Source organism: Halichondria panicea, chromosome 8, assembly GCF_963675165.1.
Source record: "Halichondria panicea chromosome 8, odHalPani1.1, whole genome shotgun sequence".
NCBI lineage: Eukaryota > Metazoa > Porifera > Demospongiae > Suberitida > Halichondriidae > Halichondria > Halichondria panicea.
The window spans coordinates 2,734,041-2,756,151 of record NC_087384.1 but is presented as its reverse complement, the minus strand read 5'-3'; the positions used below and the strand labels follow the sequence as shown (position 1 = coordinate 2,756,151).

The 22,111-nt window shown below is 42.3% G+C and overlaps 5 protein-coding genes across 6 annotated transcripts in view; 4 read left to right on the top strand and 1 right to left on the bottom strand.

Moving 5' to 3' along the window:
- Window positions 1-22,111, bottom strand: part of LOC135339627 (bridge-like lipid transfer protein family member 2) — a 45,853-nt gene that overhangs the window by 18,440 nt on the left and 5,302 nt on the right. For both annotated transcript variants that reach the window (XR_010396028.1, XM_064535780.1), the window contains exons 14-43: window positions 21,876-21,991; window positions 21,336-21,428; window positions 20,979-21,087; window positions 20,580-20,739; window positions 20,129-20,335; window positions 19,246-19,315; window positions 18,984-19,148; window positions 18,563-18,662; window positions 18,089-18,302; window positions 17,744-17,816; window positions 17,558-17,654; window positions 17,180-17,278; window positions 12,586-12,657; window positions 9,020-9,075; window positions 8,671-8,812; window positions 8,044-8,240; window positions 7,675-7,809; window positions 7,492-7,586; window positions 7,142-7,394; window positions 6,893-6,966; window positions 6,781-6,835; window positions 6,383-6,481; window positions 6,109-6,192; window positions 5,844-5,981; window positions 5,153-5,228; window positions 4,662-4,828; window positions 4,153-4,348; window positions 648-850; window positions 434-526; window positions 169-234 (exon numbers count right to left, since the gene is read on the bottom strand). Coding sequence is in view for 1 of the 2 variants with exons in the window: in XM_064535780.1 (XP_064391850.1) it covers window positions 169-234; window positions 434-526; window positions 648-850; window positions 4,153-4,348; window positions 4,662-4,828; window positions 5,153-5,228; window positions 5,844-5,981; window positions 6,109-6,192; window positions 6,383-6,481; window positions 6,781-6,835; window positions 6,893-6,966; window positions 7,142-7,394; window positions 7,492-7,586; window positions 7,675-7,809; window positions 8,044-8,240; window positions 8,671-8,812; window positions 9,020-9,075; window positions 12,586-12,657; window positions 17,180-17,278; window positions 17,558-17,654; window positions 17,744-17,816; window positions 18,089-18,302; window positions 18,563-18,662; window positions 18,984-19,148; window positions 19,246-19,315; window positions 20,129-20,335; window positions 20,580-20,739; window positions 20,979-21,087; window positions 21,336-21,428; window positions 21,876-21,991 (3,704 nt within the window). In the remaining variant the exon portion in view is untranslated. The remainder of the gene's footprint in view (window positions 1-168; window positions 235-433; window positions 527-647; window positions 851-4,152; window positions 4,349-4,661; window positions 4,829-5,152; window positions 5,229-5,843; window positions 5,982-6,108; window positions 6,193-6,382; window positions 6,482-6,780; window positions 6,836-6,892; window positions 6,967-7,141; window positions 7,395-7,491; window positions 7,587-7,674; window positions 7,810-8,043; window positions 8,241-8,670; window positions 8,813-9,019; window positions 9,076-12,585; window positions 12,658-17,179; window positions 17,279-17,557; window positions 17,655-17,743; window positions 17,817-18,088; window positions 18,303-18,562; window positions 18,663-18,983; window positions 19,149-19,245; window positions 19,316-20,128; window positions 20,336-20,579; window positions 20,740-20,978; window positions 21,088-21,335; window positions 21,429-21,875; window positions 21,992-22,111) is intronic.
- Window positions 1,227-2,709, top strand: LOC135339724 (uncharacterized). The gene has a single exon (XM_064535973.1). It carries the CDS (start codon window positions 1,319-1,321, stop codon window positions 2,444-2,446), a length of 1,128 nt encoding a protein of 375 aa, XP_064392043.1. The 5' UTR covers window positions 1,227-1,318; the 3' UTR covers window positions 2,447-2,709.
- On the top strand, window positions 9,643-10,951 carry LOC135339802 (ras-related protein Rab-18-B-like). Its single transcript, XM_064536074.1, has 2 exons — window positions 9,643-10,072; window positions 10,418-10,951. The coding sequence occupies exons 1-2, from the start codon at window positions 9,875-9,877 to the stop codon at window positions 10,853-10,855; spliced, it is 636 nt and encodes a 211-aa protein (XP_064392144.1). The 5' UTR covers window positions 9,643-9,874; the 3' UTR covers window positions 10,856-10,951.
- On the top strand, window positions 11,036-12,103 carry LOC135339801 (uncharacterized). Its single transcript, XM_064536073.1, has 2 exons — window positions 11,036-11,333; window positions 11,494-12,103. Exons 1-2 carry the CDS (start codon window positions 11,133-11,135, stop codon window positions 11,929-11,931), a joined length of 639 nt encoding a protein of 212 aa, XP_064392143.1. The 5' UTR covers window positions 11,036-11,132; the 3' UTR covers window positions 11,932-12,103.
- On the top strand, window positions 13,542-16,007 carry LOC135339673 (tripartite motif-containing protein 2-like). Its single transcript, XM_064535905.1, has one exon. The coding sequence runs from the start codon at window positions 13,771-13,773 to the stop codon at window positions 15,823-15,825; it is 2,055 nt and encodes a 684-aa protein (XP_064391975.1). The 5' UTR covers window positions 13,542-13,770; the 3' UTR covers window positions 15,826-16,007.

Here is a 22,111-nt window from a genome sequence, read left to right as displayed (position 1 = left end):
ACTTATACTTCGAAATAAAAATCCTTGGTAATTATCAAGGCAAAAATTATTATATTTGCATGTAAACCTTGCATGAGGCTGATCATTATTTTAATTCACATGTAGGTGCACATTAGATAATCACACATCCAAAACAGAAGTGATAGAGATGTATACTGTATTACGTACCTTCTTCTTTGGTTCTTTGTTGAGGAGGAGATTGTTCAGGATGTCCATGATCATAGCATGCTGGGACTAGGAGAGAGAGGGCATTCAATATAGTACATGGTACCTGTCAAATAAACATAATTGTTTTATACGATACAGAATCAGCCCTGTACAGTACATTGCAAATGTATTTACAAAACACAAGCACAGCCATTTATAGGGCCATTCAATCGACACTTAGTCCACCCTACCAAGGTGGTATACACTCCACACCCCCTAAACTCACTGATGTGGTGCAAACGTCCACACTGGGGTAGCGCACAGTGAGAGTGTCCACTGCCTCCCTCGGACTCAATCGATACTCACTACCCCCCGGGGGCTGGAGGGAACAATAATGAATTTGCTACCAGTAAAATGATCTCGATCATTATCTCTATACATCAAATGCACGTAATTATGCTCTTCCCACGCACCATTACACACCCCCACACTTTACTCACCGATCCAGGGGTGGAAGTAGGGACATTCCCCTCCACCACCTCCCCGTAGGACACATAGAACACCTGGCAGTGACAGCGTGAGGCTATTCTTTGCAGCTGCACCGTGCTCCGCTCCACACCAATCACACCCTCACTCTCTGGCATGAGCACACAGCTCACCAGTCCACCCACGGCTTCACCAGGAGGGGAGCTGGTCACATGAACTGGATAAAGATAAAATGGCTTACACTGTTAACCCAATAATCATTGACCCGGCCTTTAATGTTTATCATAAATGATTATACAAGGACTGAGCTCTTGCAAATTTTGCTGTATCACCTTGCCCGAAAACAAACAACCGGGGCAAAACCAATTGCAAAACCATTTGCAATCATAGGATATATATAATAAAAAATTATGGTTAATCGTGAACGGTCGTTTCTAAAAGAAGAAAGCATCCATGGTTTATTGTTAGATAAGAAGGGTTGCCACTTCAGTGTGGCCCTAAAGTGAAAGCTTAGACAAGAGGAATGATAATGGTATTCACATCTAGTGAATTACCTAGAACTCCTAGGAAAACACGCATCTCCTTTCCTTAAATGGTATGAAGTATGCAGTGAATGTTTGAGGACCTACATTAGTAAACTAATCACAGTTAAGAATTGACAAAACTCCGCTTTAAAGCAAAGAGGATGACTGAAGAGATGTACCAAGTGTTTGTGGTAGGCATGGGAGCAGAAGTGGCAACCATCAATGTAAGCACCACTCAAGAAGCCTTTTTATCGACAACTATCAAGAAATTTAGAACCCTTCTCAACGAAAAGTGGCCAGAATGTGGAAACGACCCTGACGATGTAAGACTTTTATTTGCAGGCAAGCAACTCGAAGACAAGCTAAGGAGCGGGGGAGAAGCCACTCTGGAGGATTACAATCTCCAAAGAAACTCAACCATTCATCTTGTGTTTCGTCTCCACGGGGGTAGCCAACCTCCTAGCTTCACACAGCGAGTACCACCACCACCTCCAGTTGAGAAACAACACCAGTCTGATGACTTTTCCTTGAAATTCACTAAAGATATCCCGGATGCAATCACAGGGATGAGTGACCCTGATGATCAACCAAGGGTAATGATGACTTGTGGACATGCTGTTGATCCAAACACCCTCACAGCCTGGTGCCGCAGTCTGTTGGACAAGCAAGAGTGGGAATTTTTCTGTCCAGCAATGATCGACGCCACGAACAAGCAGTGTAAAAAGATTTGGGAGTATTCGGAAGTTCGAAAGGTGGCACTTTTTAACGAAGCAGAGCAAAAATTTTTTGAGAGCAAGATGTCTGAGTATGCAGCTCAGATGTACTGCGATATGAAAGAGTGCCCCGGTTGTCGTTCATTTGTGGAGCGTAGGGATCTCAAAAACCTACGTGTTCAATGTCGCATTTGCACAAAGAAGAAAGGGAAAGAATATGATTTTTGCTGGCACTGTGAAAAAGAGTGGTCTGGACCAGTTACATCGGCTGTCAAGTGCGGTAGTTCTGATTGCGCTCACCCATCTATCCCAAGTATTCGTGATGCCAAGGTCATTCGTATCAATGAGAAAGAAGTGCCTTGTCGCCGTGCCTGTCCCACTTGTGGAGTGGTGGTTGAACATAAGGGAACAGGTTGTAAGTTCATTATATGCCCACGGTGCAAAAAGGAATTCTGCTTTCTCTGCCTCAATACCAAGGTTGCTTGCTTGTCTGCAGCCCCTGCATCTTGGTATGGCGCCTGCAGAAAACCTGTAGCTCCAAAACAGACAAGCATTCCAGTTTGGTCACGAAAATAACTTTACTATCTTTGCGGGGAAAAAAACTGGAAAAACATAACCATTAGCTTAGCGTTTAGGTTTAGTTTATTTCCTGCATGTATAGATAACTGTCATTTCCTGTTCTACATGTACATGTATATACCAGGTACAGTTTATGTTAGTTGCTGCATAGTTTCTATTTGCTAGTCGTTCTGTGTCACTACATGATATACTGTATAGCGGGTAATTTTCGTTGGTGCAAATGTTCGTATGAAACTGCCCAAATAAGTGTTTTAAATATTTGTACAGCTCAAGATAGTTACGTTGAACGTATTGTGGTAGAATGCTTTAATTTTCGTATGATGCTCTACAATACGAAACAGACGAAAATTTCCACCATACGAAAATAACCTGCTATATATAGTGGCCTGCACTAAGCAGCGCGAAGCCTTGACTTCACTGTGTTTATTCGTGTGTATTGTATCATAAACTTAACAACAATGTATAGACTACCATAATTATAGCGCAACATTTTCTAGGGGCTTAATTTTCGTTATTTTCGGCTATATCTCGGTCACTTAAGATGCCTAGTTTTCACTGTTTAGTAGCCAAGATTTCTAATTTTCTGGCCCCATTCGCTTTATTGGAACATTGTCCACATGGCCAGTTGTGCATTGTGCAGAAGTTGTTGATGCATTTTTACATTGACTTCATTTGTTAGTCGTTAGAAAATGGCGCAGGAATGTACCCCAGCCGTGACATTACACTAATTAACGTAAGCTAACATTCTATTGCTTTGTGTGAAACGGACTATTACTGCAGGACATCAGCTTTATAGGCCCTATTCTTTTTTCTCTCCATTATTTAATCCTTCAATTCATATAATAATGATTATTCCACAAAAAGTAGGAGAATTAATTGTTTCACCTGTATCTCGTCTATCCAACCCTAGTCCTCAAATTGAATAAGGCCGCGTGTAGCTACGTACCTAGGCCAACGTGCAAAGTTTTTTAGCTTTTGCTCACTTTTATTCAACAACAAAGCTTCAACATCAAACCTTCCACTATCTAACTAATAACTTGTTGTGTGGAGGCTATCCATGCTGTAAACACAGCGCTATGGCATCCAGACAAACAGACAAACAAACCAACGGACTACTACAACCAGTGGCCACCCACGCGCATCGGATTAATCATGCACTTAAACAAGTGTACTTAGAACACTCCGGAGGTCATATGACCTTTACCAACAATACAATGTCGTACTGTAGGTAATTCAGTATAGCGACATGTATATCTGAGGAGGTACGACAACATCACGTGGCAGGATTATGGAATTTCAATCAACGTGCAGCTCAATTACTGATATTGCAGTGTCAGCATTTTTGTTCCACATTAATTAGTATAATTAATAGTATGGTTAAGGAGTTAGCCATACTATTGATTGTTAATCGTTTGTGATGCAGTTTTAAGGACATTTTTAGCTGCAGTTTCAGTAAAAAAATTAGCCGCTGGCGTTATTCGAATGTACGGTCGTCAAGGCAGTAATTGGATGTCGTTAATGACGACGTGCAATTACTGCCTTGACGACGTGCAATTACTGATACGTGATTAATCACTGTACGCATCACAGTGAATAATAGGACAACATGCGATTATGATTGAAATTCCATTGTCTAGCACACACCTCCTCTGAGCTATACCACATAATGACCACCTCTATGAATATTGAGCCCACCCACACACCTTTTTCCGAGTCTTCCGACGGTCCCAGTTTCCCGAGGAGGATGTTGAGAGCAGCTTCATCATCAGTATGTGTCTGCTCGTCCTCTGGATAGTTGACGGTGAGAGCCAGCGGGGGGCAAATCACAGAAAGGGGGAGCCAGGGGATCGTCAGCTTGTCCCCATCAAGCTCTGACGCCGAACATGCCGTAGAGAAGTACTGCAGTGTATACGTATGTGGAGTGGTAGTGAGGGGCACAGTTAAATTACTTATGCAACTATCTTTAATTGACAATCCTCATAGATTTTTGCACTAAAAGAACATTCGGAAACACCTACATTAGTAGGCAACAAGCCAAGCAATATGTTATACTGCTCAGCCATTTTATATTTGTGTACGGTGTCTCTGTACAACGTATACGTGCATGTACATGTGTGGGTAGATTGCTGAGTAGCACAGTAGAAAAGAAATTACAGAGCTCTACACATCACACTACCACAAATCACACTCACACCCACACACACACACCTACCTGTAGCTCCTGTATCTTGCCCACCCAGGAGCTCTTGCTGATCAAGTCTCCGTCCATCAGTTGAGGGTGATGCTCTCGTCCGAACACTTGAGCCACATGAGAACTGGCCAGTGTAAAGCCGCTGTTCTCAGATACTTGTAGAGCTATCTGAGTGTTCGTTAGCGTCACTGTGTGTGTGTGTGTGTGTGTGTGTGTGTGTGTGTGGGCAGTTATGTTAGAGTGACTGAATTTTGGTGTGGGAGTTAGTGTGACTGTGTGTGTGTGGGCGGTTAGAATAACTGAATGTGGGTGTAGGGGTTGGTGTGACTGTGTGTGGGTGTGTTTGTGTTTGGGGATATAGACACAGCTAATAGTAATACAATTACAACTGAATACTGTACTAAAGCATGCATGCACTCTATACATGTACATGTACATGACTCTGATGAGTATGGGGTGTCCAATACTACATCAATTACACACACACAGCTATTGACAAGGCAATAACTTACCAATCCACTTCCTCCTCCTCACATCGTTCATACTGCCGGCAGCCACTCCCTTCAGCAAAGGGTCACTGGGCGCTCTCTGAGAGGGGGGGGGGGGGGGGTAAGCTATTAATCAATCTGCACAGTTGCAAACACACAGTACACAAACAAACACGGAGTTGCAAATACATTGTGTGGATCTAAATCGATTTTACTACCTACTACAGTAGAACCTCGATTATCCGGACACCTTGGTTCCAGAAGCAGGCCGGATAAGTGAATATGCCGGATAATTGAATAGATAAACCACGCCTTGATCCACCCACTTTATTGATAAACAGCAGTGCCACATGGTTGTCTGCGCATGCGTATAAGATAAGCAGGTATGTCTCCATGGTAACAGCTGTACCGCGCATGCGCATTTTAGGGACACGCCCATTTTCTGATCTGATTTTTAAAAAACTGTCAAGCCGGATAATCGAGGTTCCGGATAATGGAGGGCCGGATAATCGAGGTTCTACTGTAACATGTATACGTACATGTGCGTAGGTACTACACTGACTGTTCTCCTCACTGATACTGTGACCCTTCTGCCTAGTATACTAGCTACTGTACTGCTGCATACAATCTGATCGAAATGTGTACTTGTATGTACAGGCACTACGTCACAGCCACATGTACACGTACATGTATACCTATGACTGGCTACATGTACCTCATCTACGTAAGAGACGAAGGTGTTGCCGATGTCCGCCAGTAACTGGTCCAGCATGGTGTTGCCCGAGCTGGGCTGTCTCATTCGTCCTGATGACGGTCGAGGGGGGCGGTCTTTCTGGTCCACACCCACATTTTCCTGGGGGTTGGGGGGAGAGCAAATTATTTCCTATGGCTTTTCTTTATGACAGTGCACAAGCCATGAAATTGAAATACAGGCATATTGTTCATGTCGTGCTGTATGACTACTAACTACATGTACTAACAGAGGGCAGGTCAGAGGGCAGCTCGGGCGGAGATGCTTTGTTGATAAACTTTAGGGCCTCAGCAGACAGGTCTCGTTTCAGCATCTATTGGAAAAGGGATAAGTTTCAATTTACCATACACAGTCGAACCCCAAAATGTGGCGTCTGTGAAATAAGAAAAGTCTGAGCGAAACTATGCGAAAATTACGATTGAAAACAGGCCTACAAAAATATAATACTGTATCATTGAGGTTTTATCTGGAGAACAATTGAGGGTATAACAGCCAGTGAATACCTGTGCTTGCTTGTAGGCGTCATACAGTCCCAGCACCACCCTCTTGTTGGAGAGGTTCCACAACAGTTTAGTATTCTTTGTCTCCAGCTGGTGCATGAACTATAGTGGATGTTGGAGGTAATTTGCAACTGCAATATCCAATTGAGACATAACTACAATAGCAATACTACATGAAGCACTTAAAATAATTTTGAGGTGGTTTAATTAGAAGCAAAATGGCTCTTTACACCTCCCTACACTTTGGCTCAGAGGAGGTGTGACGCGAGTACCTCGATTAGGCTAAAATTAGTCACATGCAACATGACTTTAATGTTGTATTTTGCACGTGACCAAGCCTAATCGAGGTACTCATGTCGTACCTCCTCTGACTCTGGCTCTATTACGGCTAACAGACTTACATCATCTTCGCTGTTCTCTGCACCTGGGTCTGCCTCTTGAGTGGAATAGACCAACCTGAGTCACATGACATGTCACATAATCATTCAGACATATTCAGTAACATTCACTCACTCTTCCAGAGAGAGCAGGATAGAGCGAGTGTGGTCCTCGTCATCTCCCAGTATCGACTCAGACTCAAGTCCCTCCTTTAAACACAACAATACACGTCAATTCATGACTGTAAGCATCAAATAAGCTAGCACATACATGAATTTCATAAGGTCGACTTACGATAATAAATGACCAACAAATATGATCAATGGCTTTTTAAGAGGTTTGCGATAGGCAAGTACGTTTTACTTGGCCCTTTAAGTAACTCACCATATCGAGATCTTTCCTCTCTGACCTCTGCTTGACGTATGACACCAGGTCTCCCACTTTACCACGGCAACTCACAACCGTCCAATTAGCTCGCGGCCTCTGAGTGAGCCCGGACTCTAACGGAACTAGTTTGAGGAGATAGTTGATAGCGAGGTCGGCCCCTTGCAGAGAACACTCCACTCCTCGCTGCTGCTCCCCAGAGGACCAGTAGTGAAAAGAGGTTTCGGGGAAGGATACAGACACTTTCACATCCCTGAGTCAAAGAGGGTACATAGTTACATTAGGGGAAGCAACGTTATGGACACAAAATAAATAGTTTTATTTGGTGCTAAATTTCACCTCACACGTACCTCGCATGTCTGAGTATGGGAGGTCTCTTTGGCTTGAGGTTCTTAAAGTAGACCCCTCGTCGAGTGGGTCTTGTCACATTCCACTTGACAAGTGCCTACAGGAAATGTCCTTTCTTTTGTTTGCCTTTGCTACTTAACCCCTCTGACACTATGTCTGCTTCTACTAGATTAGCCCTTACGTACCTGATACTGCTGCAGACAGCGCAGGGTGCTGGAATAAAGCAGGATCTCAGGTGGTGATTTATCCTGTGGTTGCACGTCTAGTTTCCATTCTACATCCAAGTTCTGGGACCGGAACAAGCTGTATGAGTCATGGACCTGGAACAAAGAACAGGTCGCAGGTTAAATAGATGAACATACAATGCATGTACGTACGCATTAGCCTAGTGGGAATTTCGAGACGGAGTGTGCATGTATTGAACAAGGAAGGAACTATACGTGGGTTCACTAGACTGACTAGTAAACAGTATGCTTGAATTCAATCCTGCCTTAACTCTTCCTATGGTCGAGTATTAATAATACACGTACGTATGTTACAATACATTGACTTGCCTGGTTGTCAGGGAGCACCGGAACTCTATCAGGAGCACACCTGACGACATGGTGGTGGTCGTGAGGGCTTTTCCCCCCACACACCCAATTCAGTTTGAGTGAGGACTTGACGTGGGGGAAATCTAGGATACAGCAATCGTTGTATTTGGATGCTGTGTGTACATTCAGCTGTAAGGCACCCTCTAGGTTCAGCTGGGCTATGGGGGGGAGGGGGGGAGGAGGGTGTAGAGTACATGTTGATTCAGGCAGAGAAATGTGTCTCTCTATTTATTGTATATGAAAAGCCCGCTTGCAACTAGAGAGGTGATTGTGCACTGAATATTAGTGAATCTGTATCTATGTATGTATCTACCGTATAGCGAGTAATTTTTTTGGATATAAATTTTCGTGTGAGCGACCTATTTCGTATTTGTATTTTTAAATTTTCGTACAGCTCAGGATAGTGACGTTGACTATTGCGGTAGAATAATTTCGCAGTTTTGATGTTCGTATGATGCTCTTCAATACGTAATCAATGTTCCACCATACGAAAATACGGTATTTATAAAAACACGAGAAAGGTTATTTTTGTTTATACTAACACGAAGGGTACATTGTCACACACAACACACTGCACACTCCACCTACTGTTTGTGAGAAGCTTCAGGTCCAGTTCACACATCCGGATCTCCAGGTACTCTACGTCATTGTAGGGGTTAAAAGTTGACGGCAAGAGCACTCTCATCTCTTTGGTCGATAAGTGTATAGGACCGTGAAAGAGCAGGCGAAGCTGGTGATAAAAAATGATAAATTATTGCCAATCCAAAACATGGCAACACTAGAAATGAGTTTGGTAAGGGATATACATTGTACAATTAAGAACCAGGTGGCAAAAGAATAGGCTTTAGCAGAGAAAATAAAAACAACGTGTAAATAAAAACAACGTACAAATAGAAACAATGTGTATCTAGGACAGCTCTTGCGTGAGTGAGCTCACCTTGTCCCAATAGGGTAGAGGTCGACTGGGGTCAATGGTAGGACTGCTCAGTCTACCTGTAATGAAAACATAATGGCAGGAAGTGAATACATGTACATGACTATATACGGGAGCAAAGACTGTATAAACTGTGTTACGTACCGTACAGCGGGAAATGTTCGTGGGGGTGTAAAATTTCACGTTTTTCAAGGGCAGAGCAGTTAACTCTAAAATTAAAACTAGTATAAACCCCCACACATCGGTATTTCACATGCAAAGCTATTGGTAGCTGTGCTTTCTTGGTATTAAAGGCATTAAAACGCAATTATTAGAACCCACGAAATGTTCCGCTATACGATAAATAAATGTGCATAGCAACCATGTGCACAGCAACCATGTGTATGCACATGACCTGAGACTTATTGAAACAGAAAAGTAAAACACAGCTAGCTAGTGTACATAAAGTGTATATGCAAATGTATGACATCGTACATTGAAGTCTAAGAATTATCCACACAACACATGTTAGGTGACAACAACAGTAATAATGTACAAATGCCACACAATGAAAAAGGATTTCCTTAGGGAGAGGAGAGTGAGTAACACATTGTGCTAAATTTGGTAACTCTATAAAGCACAGTAGCAGCAGCTGGAGCAACCACCACACCTATACCTGTACTATAGCCAGTGTAATATAGTGGAGGTCAATTATAGAGCTACATACAAAGGTGAAAAAAGACAAGAAAAAAAGACGCAGTAGCAATAAAGAATATTAGACTAGCTCTACAAGTTGAACATACAAGTAGTACTCTAGTGCACAGAACTACAGATTTTAGAGTGTACAAGAATTGACAGTACCAGAAGGCCATCTGCAGTATGACTGTGTCAACAGCTGCTATAACGTTTGTAGACTTCCCCACAGACAAAGTGACACTGGCAGGCAACTGTGGGGTCGGCAAGACAACGCTGTTCCTGTGGTTCAAAGAGGGGCGATTTGTAGAGGATGTGAGAACAGTCACAATGGATGGAGAGTACCAGAAAAGATGGCACCTCGAAGAAGAAGAAGAAGTATCGGTAAGTGACAAAGATGGTTGAATAATACTCACTGTGATGAGCATGTCCGAAAACTGTTAGGATCAATGTGCAAGTATTGCCTAGCATTAACAATAATATAGCCCCTCGGTCTTATACCTGGGAACAGCAGTTGCTTTTTGAGGTGATGTAAGGATAGGTAGGTACATGTACAAGCTTACAGAACCTGGAAACAAATATTTAATGATAACTCTGTCTATAAAGCACTGTTGTATACAATGTGTTTAGAAACCTCACAATACACTGTGGTACACTTAAATTATAGCAACTTTGACACAAGGGTAAAATAAAAACATGATCACTTAAGTTTTGGTATGCCCTTCACAGATGACTCTATTCGACACAGCTGGGATGGAATGTTACAATCCACGAGCCAGAATCAACAGTACGTATTTTAGACGATCGAGGGTCATCATATTTGTATACGATATCAGTAATCGCGACACCTTCGACTCACTGAGCCATTGGGAAGACGAAGCCCTGCAGAAAACGGTAACTCGTAACAACATCGATGTCGTCATGGTGCTAGTTGGGAACAAAATAGATCTGGAAGATGAACGACAAGTAACACATTCGAGAGCTCTACAATTTGCAGAGAACTTTTCTATCCCAGATCATCTTGTTTTTGAAGTGTCAGCAAAGACTGGTGAGGGGGTGAAACCGATGTTTGATGAAATAGTGAAGGCCATGAGACGATCAGGACATAGACATGTAAGATCACCCAATGATCCTAAAAATCGATCCAGACAAGGTTGCAAATGCTGACACTGAGAACTAGCTATTAAATGTGTTAATTTATAGTCAAGTATGTTTATAATAATTATTTAGAGTCTAGTGGATATCGCAACACAGTCACTGTCAGTGCATTGTAATTTGAAAAGCCACATTATCAATGCAAAAAACCACAGTCACAAATATGGTAAGGAACGTCAAAGCTAAAAGCTGCAGTGCAGAACAAGTGGGGGAGTTCCCTGTTTTGGCTGACACAAACACTTGAGCTTGTTTAGTAACCAGCTAGCGGGTGTAGTAGCTAGATCTGAATATGACTGTCCCTTCATCTGTTGCAGCAAGTTTCGAGGATGATTTCCCCAATGACAAAGTTATCTTAGCTGGCAACTGTGGAGTTGGCAAGACAACTCTATTCCTATTATTCAAAGAGGGGATATTCAAGGAGGATATACCATCGAGAACAATGGCTGCAGAGCATCAGAAACAGTGGCAGATAGACGGTATCGACATATCAGTGAGTAACTAATTTTGCTGAGCTTACAAACAAACTTGGGCTTATGTCTCTTAAATAGGCCCTCTGTATGTTCTAAAACAATAAAGACAATAGGCTATCCAGAAGCTGATTATCGATCACTTTCAGTACAAGCTTATTATTAATTTTGTTGTCACTCCAGATGACGCTCTTCGATACAGCTGGAGTGGACAAGCAGATGCAATACAATGTAGATCACCCTAACGCAAGAACTAGGCTCAACTCAGTCTACTTCAGAAAGGCCAAAGCCATTTTATTCATGTACGATATGACCAGTCAAGACAGCTTTGAGTCACTAGTAACATGGAATAATGAAATCCACAAGTATGGTGTTAGGAAGACAGATGATATCATCAAGGCCGTCGTCGCAACAAAGAAGGACTTAGAGGATGATCGACAAGTCAGAATATCTAGAGCAAAAAGTTTTGCAGAGAACAAAGACATTTCGGAAGAATTTGTGTTTGAAATATCGGCCAAGACAGGTGAAGGTGTGCAAGAGATGTTCGATATAATAGGAAAAGCTATGAAACCACAAAGATACAAAGAACCCAGAGCCGCCCAATCAAAATGCGGCTGCTGAAAACAGTATTTCAAATAATACATTTCCAGTATAATTATGTCTTTGCTGCACACACTGTAACTGCACCATGCATTAGAACATACTCATTTATTCCATACAGAACGCTCTCATCAACTAAAACAACGTTCTTGTTCTGAACACAGAGCTTCACAAATTATTGTCAATGTGCGTAGATTCATCCACACATTCAGTTGTAGTATAGTAACTTACTTCTGAAGGCAATCTAGCCTATAGTAGTTTCAGGTAGCAAGCTAGCCCTGAGAACTAGGAATGGCAGGTTTAAAATGTACCTGAGGAGCTCTCCCACCTAACCAGGGTTACGTCATTAAAGGATTGGTGTCCCAGTGGAATGACATTTAATCAAGCATGCACACTGCCGGCTTGAGGGCGCTCCAGGAAATGTATAATATGAAAAAAAATACTAGCCCAAGGTCACGTTGCTAGCAGTTTCATACGTACAAAGTAATGTTATAAGATGTATAGAATTTCAGGGGGAGTTATAATAGGGTTTTAAGAGCAGAAAATTCCCCCTCACTGCCGCCCCTTTTAACACAACACACTCATTGCCATTGCATATCATATACCATACCATTGCTATGCCTGGCAAAATAATTCATAACTCAAATCCAACTCTATCGTAAACTAATGACTCACTTAATCCGATGCTTGTTTGAGCAAGGGCTGGCTCCAAACACGGCCCGTGCAGAATGTCCCACGTCTCGGAGGCTGTACAAGTGGCACAACAAATCAACACCAATCACACAATACGTAGTATCATAATTATGTAATGTACATGGTGTCCTAAACTACCGTACATGTATCGGGTTTCGAATGTGTACTATAGTTAATCATTTGAGAATCACACTGTACAAGCCCTAATTCCTTTCTACCTATTGCGAATGGTACGCGCATGTCTTTATAATTTGTGATTCATGAATACAAAAACTTTAAATTGACACCTCGCATTCTGAATATGCTGTAGCAACAGTGTCATGACAGACACTCATGTGTGCACATACACACATACACATTAATCTAACTGTTTATTGATGACATATACAGTGACAAAATAGCAGCCGGTCATCGGCCAATTTCCGCGTGTCTTTCATTTGCGATCTATGAATGCAAAACCTAAATCAAAAGAACCTCGCATTCTAAACCCGATGAATATGCTATATGTAGCAACAGTGACAGACACTCGTGTGCATGCAACACACATTAACCTAACTGTTTATTGATATATTATAATAATTATAATAATTATACACGCCGTATTAAATACCTACCACCCATTAAGTGCATATAAAAAGAGAGAGGGCATGCAACTGACTATCAACCACTTTTAGAGTACTCCTTACCCTACGTACAAGCAAAAAAATGTGCTGTACACAAAAATCGAATTTGACATTACTGTACTTTTCCACTGCCCCTTTTGGTTTTTGCTCGCAAGCTGTTGCATACCCTCTCTCTTTTTATACGCCCTTGGTACTATCATGGAGATGGTAATATAAACTAATCACTCAACATTCCATTGCTTTTGACCATATGGTGTACACAACAAATTACACATGTACATGTACTTGCCTTATAAGAAGGTCAGACCACAAACATGTGACAATATCAACTATAGCAGTGATAACCACCCACGTTCAGACAGCCCTGTGTAATAATTATTATAGCTAGCTATACATAAACCTTCAACTCTTAGCTTCTATCATTAATTCTTGCTACATGTACAAGGTTACTTGTCAACAGTAAAGAGAACAGAACACATACAAAAGTCCCAGCCTATACTCAACTCGGGCTAAAGAGCAAGCAAGCAAATCAGCCAGAGAAAATATGGCCGAGTGTTTGGACAAGCTAGAGGGTGAGATCACTTGTTCTCTATGCCTGCTTGTCTTTCAAGAACCAAGAAAGCTACCTTGCGACCATTGCTATTGCACAGCTTGTCTCGAGCGTCTAGCCTTGTTCAGAAAAAACAGCACCATCGAGTGTCCACAGTGTCGAAAGGTTTTCCAAGTGCAAAATGGCCAAGTGACAGATTTCCAGGTTGCTTTCCATATCAACCGTTTGAAAGATGTGTACAATGAGCTGACAATAAGTTTTCGCCACGCTTCAATTAGCTCCCAAGCGGAGGATCTTCCGAATGCTTGCAAAGAGCACAAGACACAACCTATAGCCATGTATTGTGAGACGTGTAGCGAGCTAATTTGTCGAGATTGTGTGCTAGATGGTACTAAGCATAAAGATCACCGAACTGGCTTCATAGGGCAAATTGCAGAGAGATTTAGGGGAGAATTAGACAAATTGGCAGAACCTCTGAAAGAAATGGAACAAAAAGCTAATGTGGCGTTGCAGAAGGTGAAGGAAACAGAGGCTGCGATAAAATCACAAGGAGAACTTTTGCAAGAGTCGATTGATATTGCCTTTGCTGAGATAATCTCTAAGCTGAAACAGGAGAAAAGTGAACTCGAAAGAGAAGCTTCAGAAAAGATTCAAGAGAAACTCAGAAACATTAGCCAACAAGCAAACACAATACAACAAACACGCAGCCAGCTTCAAGATACGCTATCGTCCATAGAAACAGCCAAACAAGCAACTCCCGAACCTGAGCTAATCAAAACTCAGAAAGACCTCAAATCAAGCATCAATGCGGCCCAAGAAGATTTCACATCTCTCAACCTAATTCCGTGTGAGCTAGGGGACGTGGGTATTGAGATATCTACTGCAGAAGCACATGCAAATATCTGGAGAGAGAACAGTTACATTTTTAGCCTGGCTGATTCACAAAAGAGTACAGTTGTTGGTGCCCCTCTTTCGTATCTCGAAACTAACACACGTGGGATTTTGGAAGTGAGTATCCTCGATTCTAGTGGAAAGCCGTGTATTGGAAGACAGAGCGTGAGTGTCGATTTTCATCAAGTGAGAGACGAAGTTCCGGGGATCATGCAAATCACTGACATAGGAGCAGGGCAACATCGAATCACTATCCAAGTTGCTAACAGAGGCCGTTACAAGCTCAGCATTGAGGTAAACGGGTGTCACATTGCACAAAGTCCGTACGAAATCTTTGTGACTAAACCTCCACTACAACTCGGTACACCAGTTAAAAAGATAGAAAATCTAAAGAGCCCATCAGGCCTCTCTTACAGTATGGACAAACTACTCGTCTCAAATCACGATCACGACTTGCTCACTATAATCGACTCTAAAGGAAATAGAGAACTGATCAAACTACCCGCAATGTTACCAACTGGTGCGCTCTACGACAAAGACGGTAATTTGTATGTGTGTACTGCCCAAGACAGCAAGCTGCACAAGTTTGATAAATCAGGCCAAAGGCTCAAATCGACCATGACAGGGCAGTTTAAATTTCCAAACGGAATAATTCTAACCAAAAGTAACGAGCTCTACATCTGTGACAGCCAACAAGATCGAATCCGCATCCTTGACACCGATTTGAGCTATCGTGACTCGATCACTACCAAGAGTGTAAAATCTGGAGTGCAGTGTACGCCTACTGATATCGATATCGACGAAGACGGGAAACTGTACGTTGTTGAGCATGGAAACCAGAGGATTGTCGTCTTAGATTCAAACGGAGAGCTGATACGAACTATCAGTCCAAAGCGATCAGGGTCGTTGCTTCAAGGAAGGTCCTTCAACTCAGTATCTGCCCACGGAAGGCTTACTAAACCAGCTGGCATGAAAGTGTTCGGAGATCATGTATATGTTGCTGATTGGGAAAGCAACTGCGTGTTTGTGTTCACAAAAGAAGGTAACCTAGTGACAACATTTGGACAAGACGTCCTGACACACCCCGAGGGGCTTACAATCGATAACGATGGTTATATATACGTGGCTCACGATAGGAAAGAAGTTATCAAGTTCTAAACTATTTATCAAAACTTCATTAATAAAAAAAAACAGATGTGAATCTGCAGTTATAACAATTTCATTAGTAATCTTTCACTTTCACTTTTATTTTATGCTGCTGTTTTATAATAGTCTATCAATCACTCTCAAGCTGGCACTGTACAAAATTGCATATTATATCAAAATTCTCTAAAATCTTGGTAAGTAATTAGACACACATGATCTCCCGATAAGGTATTATAGCTATCACGTCGACAATGGGTCATACGATACAAGCTACATGTAAGGTGCTGTACAAAGAGCTGGAAGGTCACCCCAGGTACTCAGAGTACTAACACCTAAACTAGTAAATACCCTCATGCCTTCTCACACACCATAGAGATGCTGAGAATCAACCAATTATAGTCAATCAGGAACCAAAAGAAGCTGTATAATTCATAATGAAAGTAAACACAAAGTTGTACAAATGTGAATTCCCCTGAGTTGAAGTTGTACTCTTGTTGCACAACCAGTAGTAAACAGTACAAAGTACATATGAGATTACACATGTAATTGGTGACGAATTAATTTGGGAAATTTGGTGATTCAAGGTAAGGGTCGCCTATTAAAAATCGCCAATGACAATTGCTTGATACTCGTCCCAGTAATACCATGCAGCATGATGGAATTAAAAATCGAGAATACAGTTCAATTACCTCATTCGCCAAATATATTAGGCGTGCCAAATTTACCCGTTACACGGTATAACTGTTCAGCTTCTTGAATGTAGGTACATGTAAGTAGACTTCGAAAGAGCGAGCAGCAATAATGAGGAGCAGGAGTGAGAACAAGGGTACATATATATGTATAATAATTATGTTTTAGTCTCTTTAACTGTACGCAGGCAGGGCCTCTGGAAGAACTCCATGCAACGACATCGAAGTGGCAACTAATTATAGACACACTGTACACATGAATCTCCCAGTAAGGTGTGTACATGTAGCTAGCATGCTGCCCTGTACAATGGGCCTTACCATAAGGGCTAAGGTGCTGTACAAACAGCTGGAAGGTCACCTCCAAGTACCCAAATAACAACTTAAAATGGAACACCTCAGTGAAATACCCTCCTGCTTTCACACGTACATGTACACTATAGAGCCCCTCTGACCAATATAATGTTAAGTACATGTACTGCAGTAAACAGAACCAAACAAGAAGCTGTACAATGCATAAAGTTGTACATGTAATTCCCCTGAATTGAACTTCTTGCCACAAAATACATGTACGTAGATGGAGAATAATTACAATACATGTAAGCATAAACTACACATGTACATGTAGTCTACCGCTGTGACCGTCATGTGATTAATTTTGCATTGTAAAATACACTTACTCATCTCCAAGTCATAGTAATACTTGAGTGGAGGTAGCTTCCTCTTCACAGTGACACTGGACCATGGATGACCCACCTCCACTACAGCTGACCTTACCTCTGTAGAGGAGTGTACATAAATGCAGGGAGGGTACAAACGGTACATTCATGTAGCTGTATGACTGTACCAACCCCAAATCGATAATTATGCACCATTACCATAATTATTGTATATTTTGTGTAATGGCTATTGGCTTTGTATATACATGCACGTACATGTACATGCAGACTCATCTGTCTTTGTACCTACCCATATGCAGTAAAAATCGAGCCCCACCTTCATTTACCATAGTACGTGCACTACACGCCCACACACACACACACACACACCACCCTCACCTCTGTCACGAGCCTCCTGCTCGGCCAGAACCATGCGTCCAGTGGTGGTAATCTCAGTGATGGCAATAAGGGGGGCAGGGTAGTCTCGTACTTGCATCTGGGGGGCAGGAATCATGTGACAATGATAAATCAGCATGTTGTGTATTCATGTATGCACCTGAATTTACACCATGTGTAGTGGCTCACCTGCAGTTTGTCAGTGCTGCCTGTCACATAGCAACCAAACAAAGTGGAGAAGCTGTAGCCTTCGGGCAAGGGACTGCACAAGGAAAAGTGGAGTGACAATTTTATATGACTAGTTCACACGTTGGTGTGGGCATACTCAGTTTCAGGACACTAAGGTATGACTGTCGGTGTCAATATCATACATGCATGTACATGTACAAGTATATATAGTTATGGCACACTAGTATGCATTGTATGACTGTGCGTACACATGTACATGTATGTACTTTGATCTACATGTACATGTACAGGTTAAAAGTTACCTCTTTTACACATGTTCCCATGTTCCCATACATGCAGACCCACCTTTGAGCGTCAATCTCTCGCAGATTCTTGACCAGATTCTCCTCCCCCAGTAGGGTGGGGTCAAACAGTGCCCCGAGCTTGGTGTGCTCCATTGAGAACATGAACAGTCCGGTAGTAATCTCTTCAGGGCAGCTGTACATAGTCTTCGCCCTCTGGCAGTAGATCTCACTGTCCGTCACCTCAAGAGAGGCATATAGACTTTGCACCTTCTCTCCTGGGTGCACAAGAAAAAAATAAGTAAGAAAAAAGCACGTGTTAGTACATTACAGTATATATTCTTAAAAGGCAGATTTTGCAACTTGAGATTTTGAGCATTCAGAATAAATTTCTTTCAAGCCTTTACTCCACACAGCTAAGCATTAGCAGTTCTGATTTACGTAAACAGTTAATGGAGGGACACTTACAGTATGCACTGTGTACATGCAACTACTACAATTAACACTACAAGGATTATATGGGGATGAGTGTAGTCACCTGACACGGCAGTGACGCCCTGTTCCTGTCGGACTTGGCTCAGTTTCTCCTCAAACGCTTCTCGTCTTTTGCTCTTCTCCTTTGCCTCGTCACACAACAGCTGGAGGGGGTGGGGTTAGAAAAGGAGGTGGATGGGAATAGTTAGCTACATGTATAAGCCAAATCAAGATGATCCATATGTGCATGCATTATACATGTAAATTCCTAATCCATACAACTGACATATTATACCGAATTGCCTGTAACCGTACACGTGCCCTACCCTAGTAACCCTAACCCACTAGCTTGCAACTGAAGGAGTATCCTAGCTCAATTCCCCACTTTCATGCACAGTTCTGCCAGTAATTATTACCTATATATATATATATATATACCAATACTAGCCACACCCTCTCCCACACCCCATTGATACCAGCCCCACCTCGTAGTTAGCTCTAAGCTTCATCTCGAATGGGTCATCGCTGACTTGTAGCACAATATCCTCACACTCTGCGGAGACGTCAGGGAGAAGGTACCGTATGGAGGGGTCACTGTTACCAGGGGAACCAGAGTGAAGCTTCTGGAGAAACTTCCTCACATTAGTCAGCTGCACGGGAGATACAATGAACAATGTACAGCTGTATGGGAAGTGATGAGATAAAACTTAATCTAAAATTCTAAAATTCTGCCAAGTAGGCTTGTACCTTGTCATAGGCGAGAGAGAAGTTGTAGTCGTGAGGAAAGATGAGGTCCAGTCGATACGCCTGCAACCACCTGTGGTAGTGTGGTCCAAAATTGATACTTATGAGTATACATATACATACATCTGTATAAATTATACATGTACGTAAACAACCTTCAACTTGATTACACGAGTCATACATGTACTAGAAACTTCAATACAAATTTGATACAAGCAAAAATTAATTAAAGCGGAATTTCGCTGCTCCTGAGTAGTGGCTCAGTATTGATTGCTACAGATCAGTGCACACACACACTCAGTGGTGTGAGCTCCTATCACGTGGAACACCATCATTGCCACACCCTGTCACATGACAACTACCATAATGCAGTGTCTCTCACGTAACTCGGGTAGTTTTTCATACAACACTCGGTATCAAGCTATATATTATGTGTTTTATATCGTAACAACCTTTACCAAATTTACACTGAGGCTACGTGAACACAGAAAAAACGGAAGGGACTGTATGACTCTTATTACACGCTTGCTACCTTAATTGACAATACTACATTACAGCTCACATAACTCACACCACAATGGCATTGATCAATCACCCGAACAATCCACACCATTTACTGCAAAACCACACACACACTTTACACACTTTTTAGTTCCCTAGCTAAAAGCAATATTATTTTACTGAAGTACCGTATTCTGCGAAATTTTTGAGGCACTTATATTCCGTGGAATGGCCTCTAAAAGCATTTCGTTGCATAATCTTTGTGGGTTGACTGCTTACCGGAAGCCACGCCTTTAATATTAAAGCAGCTAATCAATTTCGTGGACCCAGCGAAAATTAAGCCCCTCGAACATTTCGCGCTATACGGTATAAGGGCATCACTCACAGGACAGAGTTGCTCTGCTGTTGCAGCTGGTATTTGAGTCCCTTCCTCTCTTCCACCATCTTGCCCTCCTGCTGAGGGAATCGAGTAATGAACTCCAACAGAGTCATAATTCTGGCGTGGTCGAAAGTGACCGCGATCTCTTGAGAGCTGGTCATAAAGACACCGCCATTCACACTGGACTGGATGTTGGTGAGAGACATATACACTCTGCAGGGAGGGGGTAGAGAGTGAAGTACACACTCTTTGGATTGTATGTTACTTAAATTGTACACCTTCATGTAGCAGCTATGTATTAATTTTGAGACTATGTTGAGACAAGCTTTTATGCACATTTTAAGCATAATATTATAGCACACTAAAAGTATGTGGAGAAATCATAAGTGAGCATAAGGTACAATGTATGCACATGAATAGTATCCCCTTCCCACCACTGCCCCTCCCCCACACACACCTTATCCTCTTGTCCAGCTGTCCCACACAGTTGGCCTTGTTAACACGGACATTCAGAGACACTGGTAGTTTCTGCAGGTAACCCTGCATCACATCACCCACGGCAACCATCTCCCCTTTAGCTGTCCGAGGGGAAGGAGTGGGGGCTATTCCAAGAACACCTGCAGCAGCGAAAAGTCATACGAAGGTAATTAATACTTAACAAGCACCAGTAGCAGATCGGGTGGGACGTCGTAGCTGTATTAAAAACAGCACAAAAGCATTCTTCACGTACAGACCAGCTTGCACACAAGAACGTGATCAAGATCAAATCTTATATCGCAACAATAATACATATATTTAGGGTATGTATTATTGACACGTACTACATGTACAATCATGTATATGAAAGGAGGCTGACCTCTCAGCATGGTGGTGTTCTCCTGTAGACAGGTGAGGGCCCTGAAGATGCAGCGATGGGCAGTGGTGGACCAGCTCACTGTGACGTCAGTCAGTGTCAAACTCACATCCTACAAGTGGATAAGTGTGTCTTGTATATTGTACATGTACGCACAAACAAAAGAAACGTGCAATAGTTTAAAACATTACTCAAATAGTACATGCATTAAAAATGCCTTCCACAAAATAATAGAAACACAGAAAAAGCAAAATTGATTATACACAGCCAGTGAAGTACATGTATAGGAGCCCGCCATCCCACAAATGAATTAGTCAATGGCAGCCTAGCCAGCACCTGAGGACATGTAATGAAGCTCACCTGAATTTGGGGGTCATAAGTGATCCCAGTGGATCCCACACAGAGCACTCCTGCTCCATGGGGGAGGTTGGCAGTGTCAGAGCAGACAAACACCTACAGTACAGAAGGTGCCATTAGCATTTGCAAAGGTGGAGAGAAGGAAAGTTGCAAACTTGCTGGCCAGCATGCGATACGCAGCTGCATGCAATGGTTATCAGATAACATTATCTACAAAAGTACAAAAGTACACTGGTACATGTAAAGGAGTGCATGCACTCCTGATCCTGTACATGTACTATATGTGTAGAATGATTCCATGACATTATGTAGATACAAATGTACACTGTACTTGACTTAGTCACGTAGATCTTCTACAAAATATGGATGTAGGAAAAGTATGGTATGTGAAAAACGCAGAAGCAACGTAGCTACATGCAGTCTGGCTACATGTAGGAAATTGATGGTGCCTACTGGCAATAGTGATAAAGACCAGAAAGTGCATGACACTTTCAGCGAGGTATGTAGCTTGTAGAATGCATTCATGATACAACTATAATCTACCTGCGTGAACGATGAGAGGTGCATGTCGTCCAGGAGGAGGCGGTGTAGGGTGAGAGAGGGACTGGGGGTCGTGGAGAGGGAGCCAGCGTCTAGACGCACCATCAGTGTGGGGGGCTCTGTGGGGGGGCATGGTGAGATGCACATTGTAACAGTGAATACTGCATGTCTGGAATGATTGCGCAATTACATGTTATTAGGATTTGAAGATGATAATAATTATTATGACATAAATTTAA

Bases quoted from the DNA above. Each gene is read 5' to 3' on its own strand.
- LOC135339724 (XM_064535973.1), top strand. From the start codon at position 1,319: ATGACTGAAGAGATGTACCAAGTGTTTGTGGTAGGCATGGGAGCAGAA.
- LOC135339802 (XM_064536074.1), top strand. From the start codon at position 9,875: ATGACTGTGTCAACAGCTGCTATAACGTTTGTAGACTTCCCCACAGAC. The intron at 10,073-10,417 runs GTAAGTGACAAA...TGCCCTTCACAG, and splicing joins AAGAAGAAGAAGAAGTATCG to ATGACTCTATTCGACACAGC.
- LOC135339801 (XM_064536073.1), top strand. From the start codon at position 11,133: ATGACTGTCCCTTCATCTGTTGCAGCAAGTTTCGAGGATGATTTCCCC. The intron at 11,334-11,493 runs GTGAGTAACTAA...TTGTCACTCCAG, and splicing joins TAGACGGTATCGACATATCA to ATGACGCTCTTCGATACAGC.
- LOC135339673 (XM_064535905.1), top strand. From the start codon at position 13,771: ATGGCCGAGTGTTTGGACAAGCTAGAGGGTGAGATCACTTGTTCTCTA.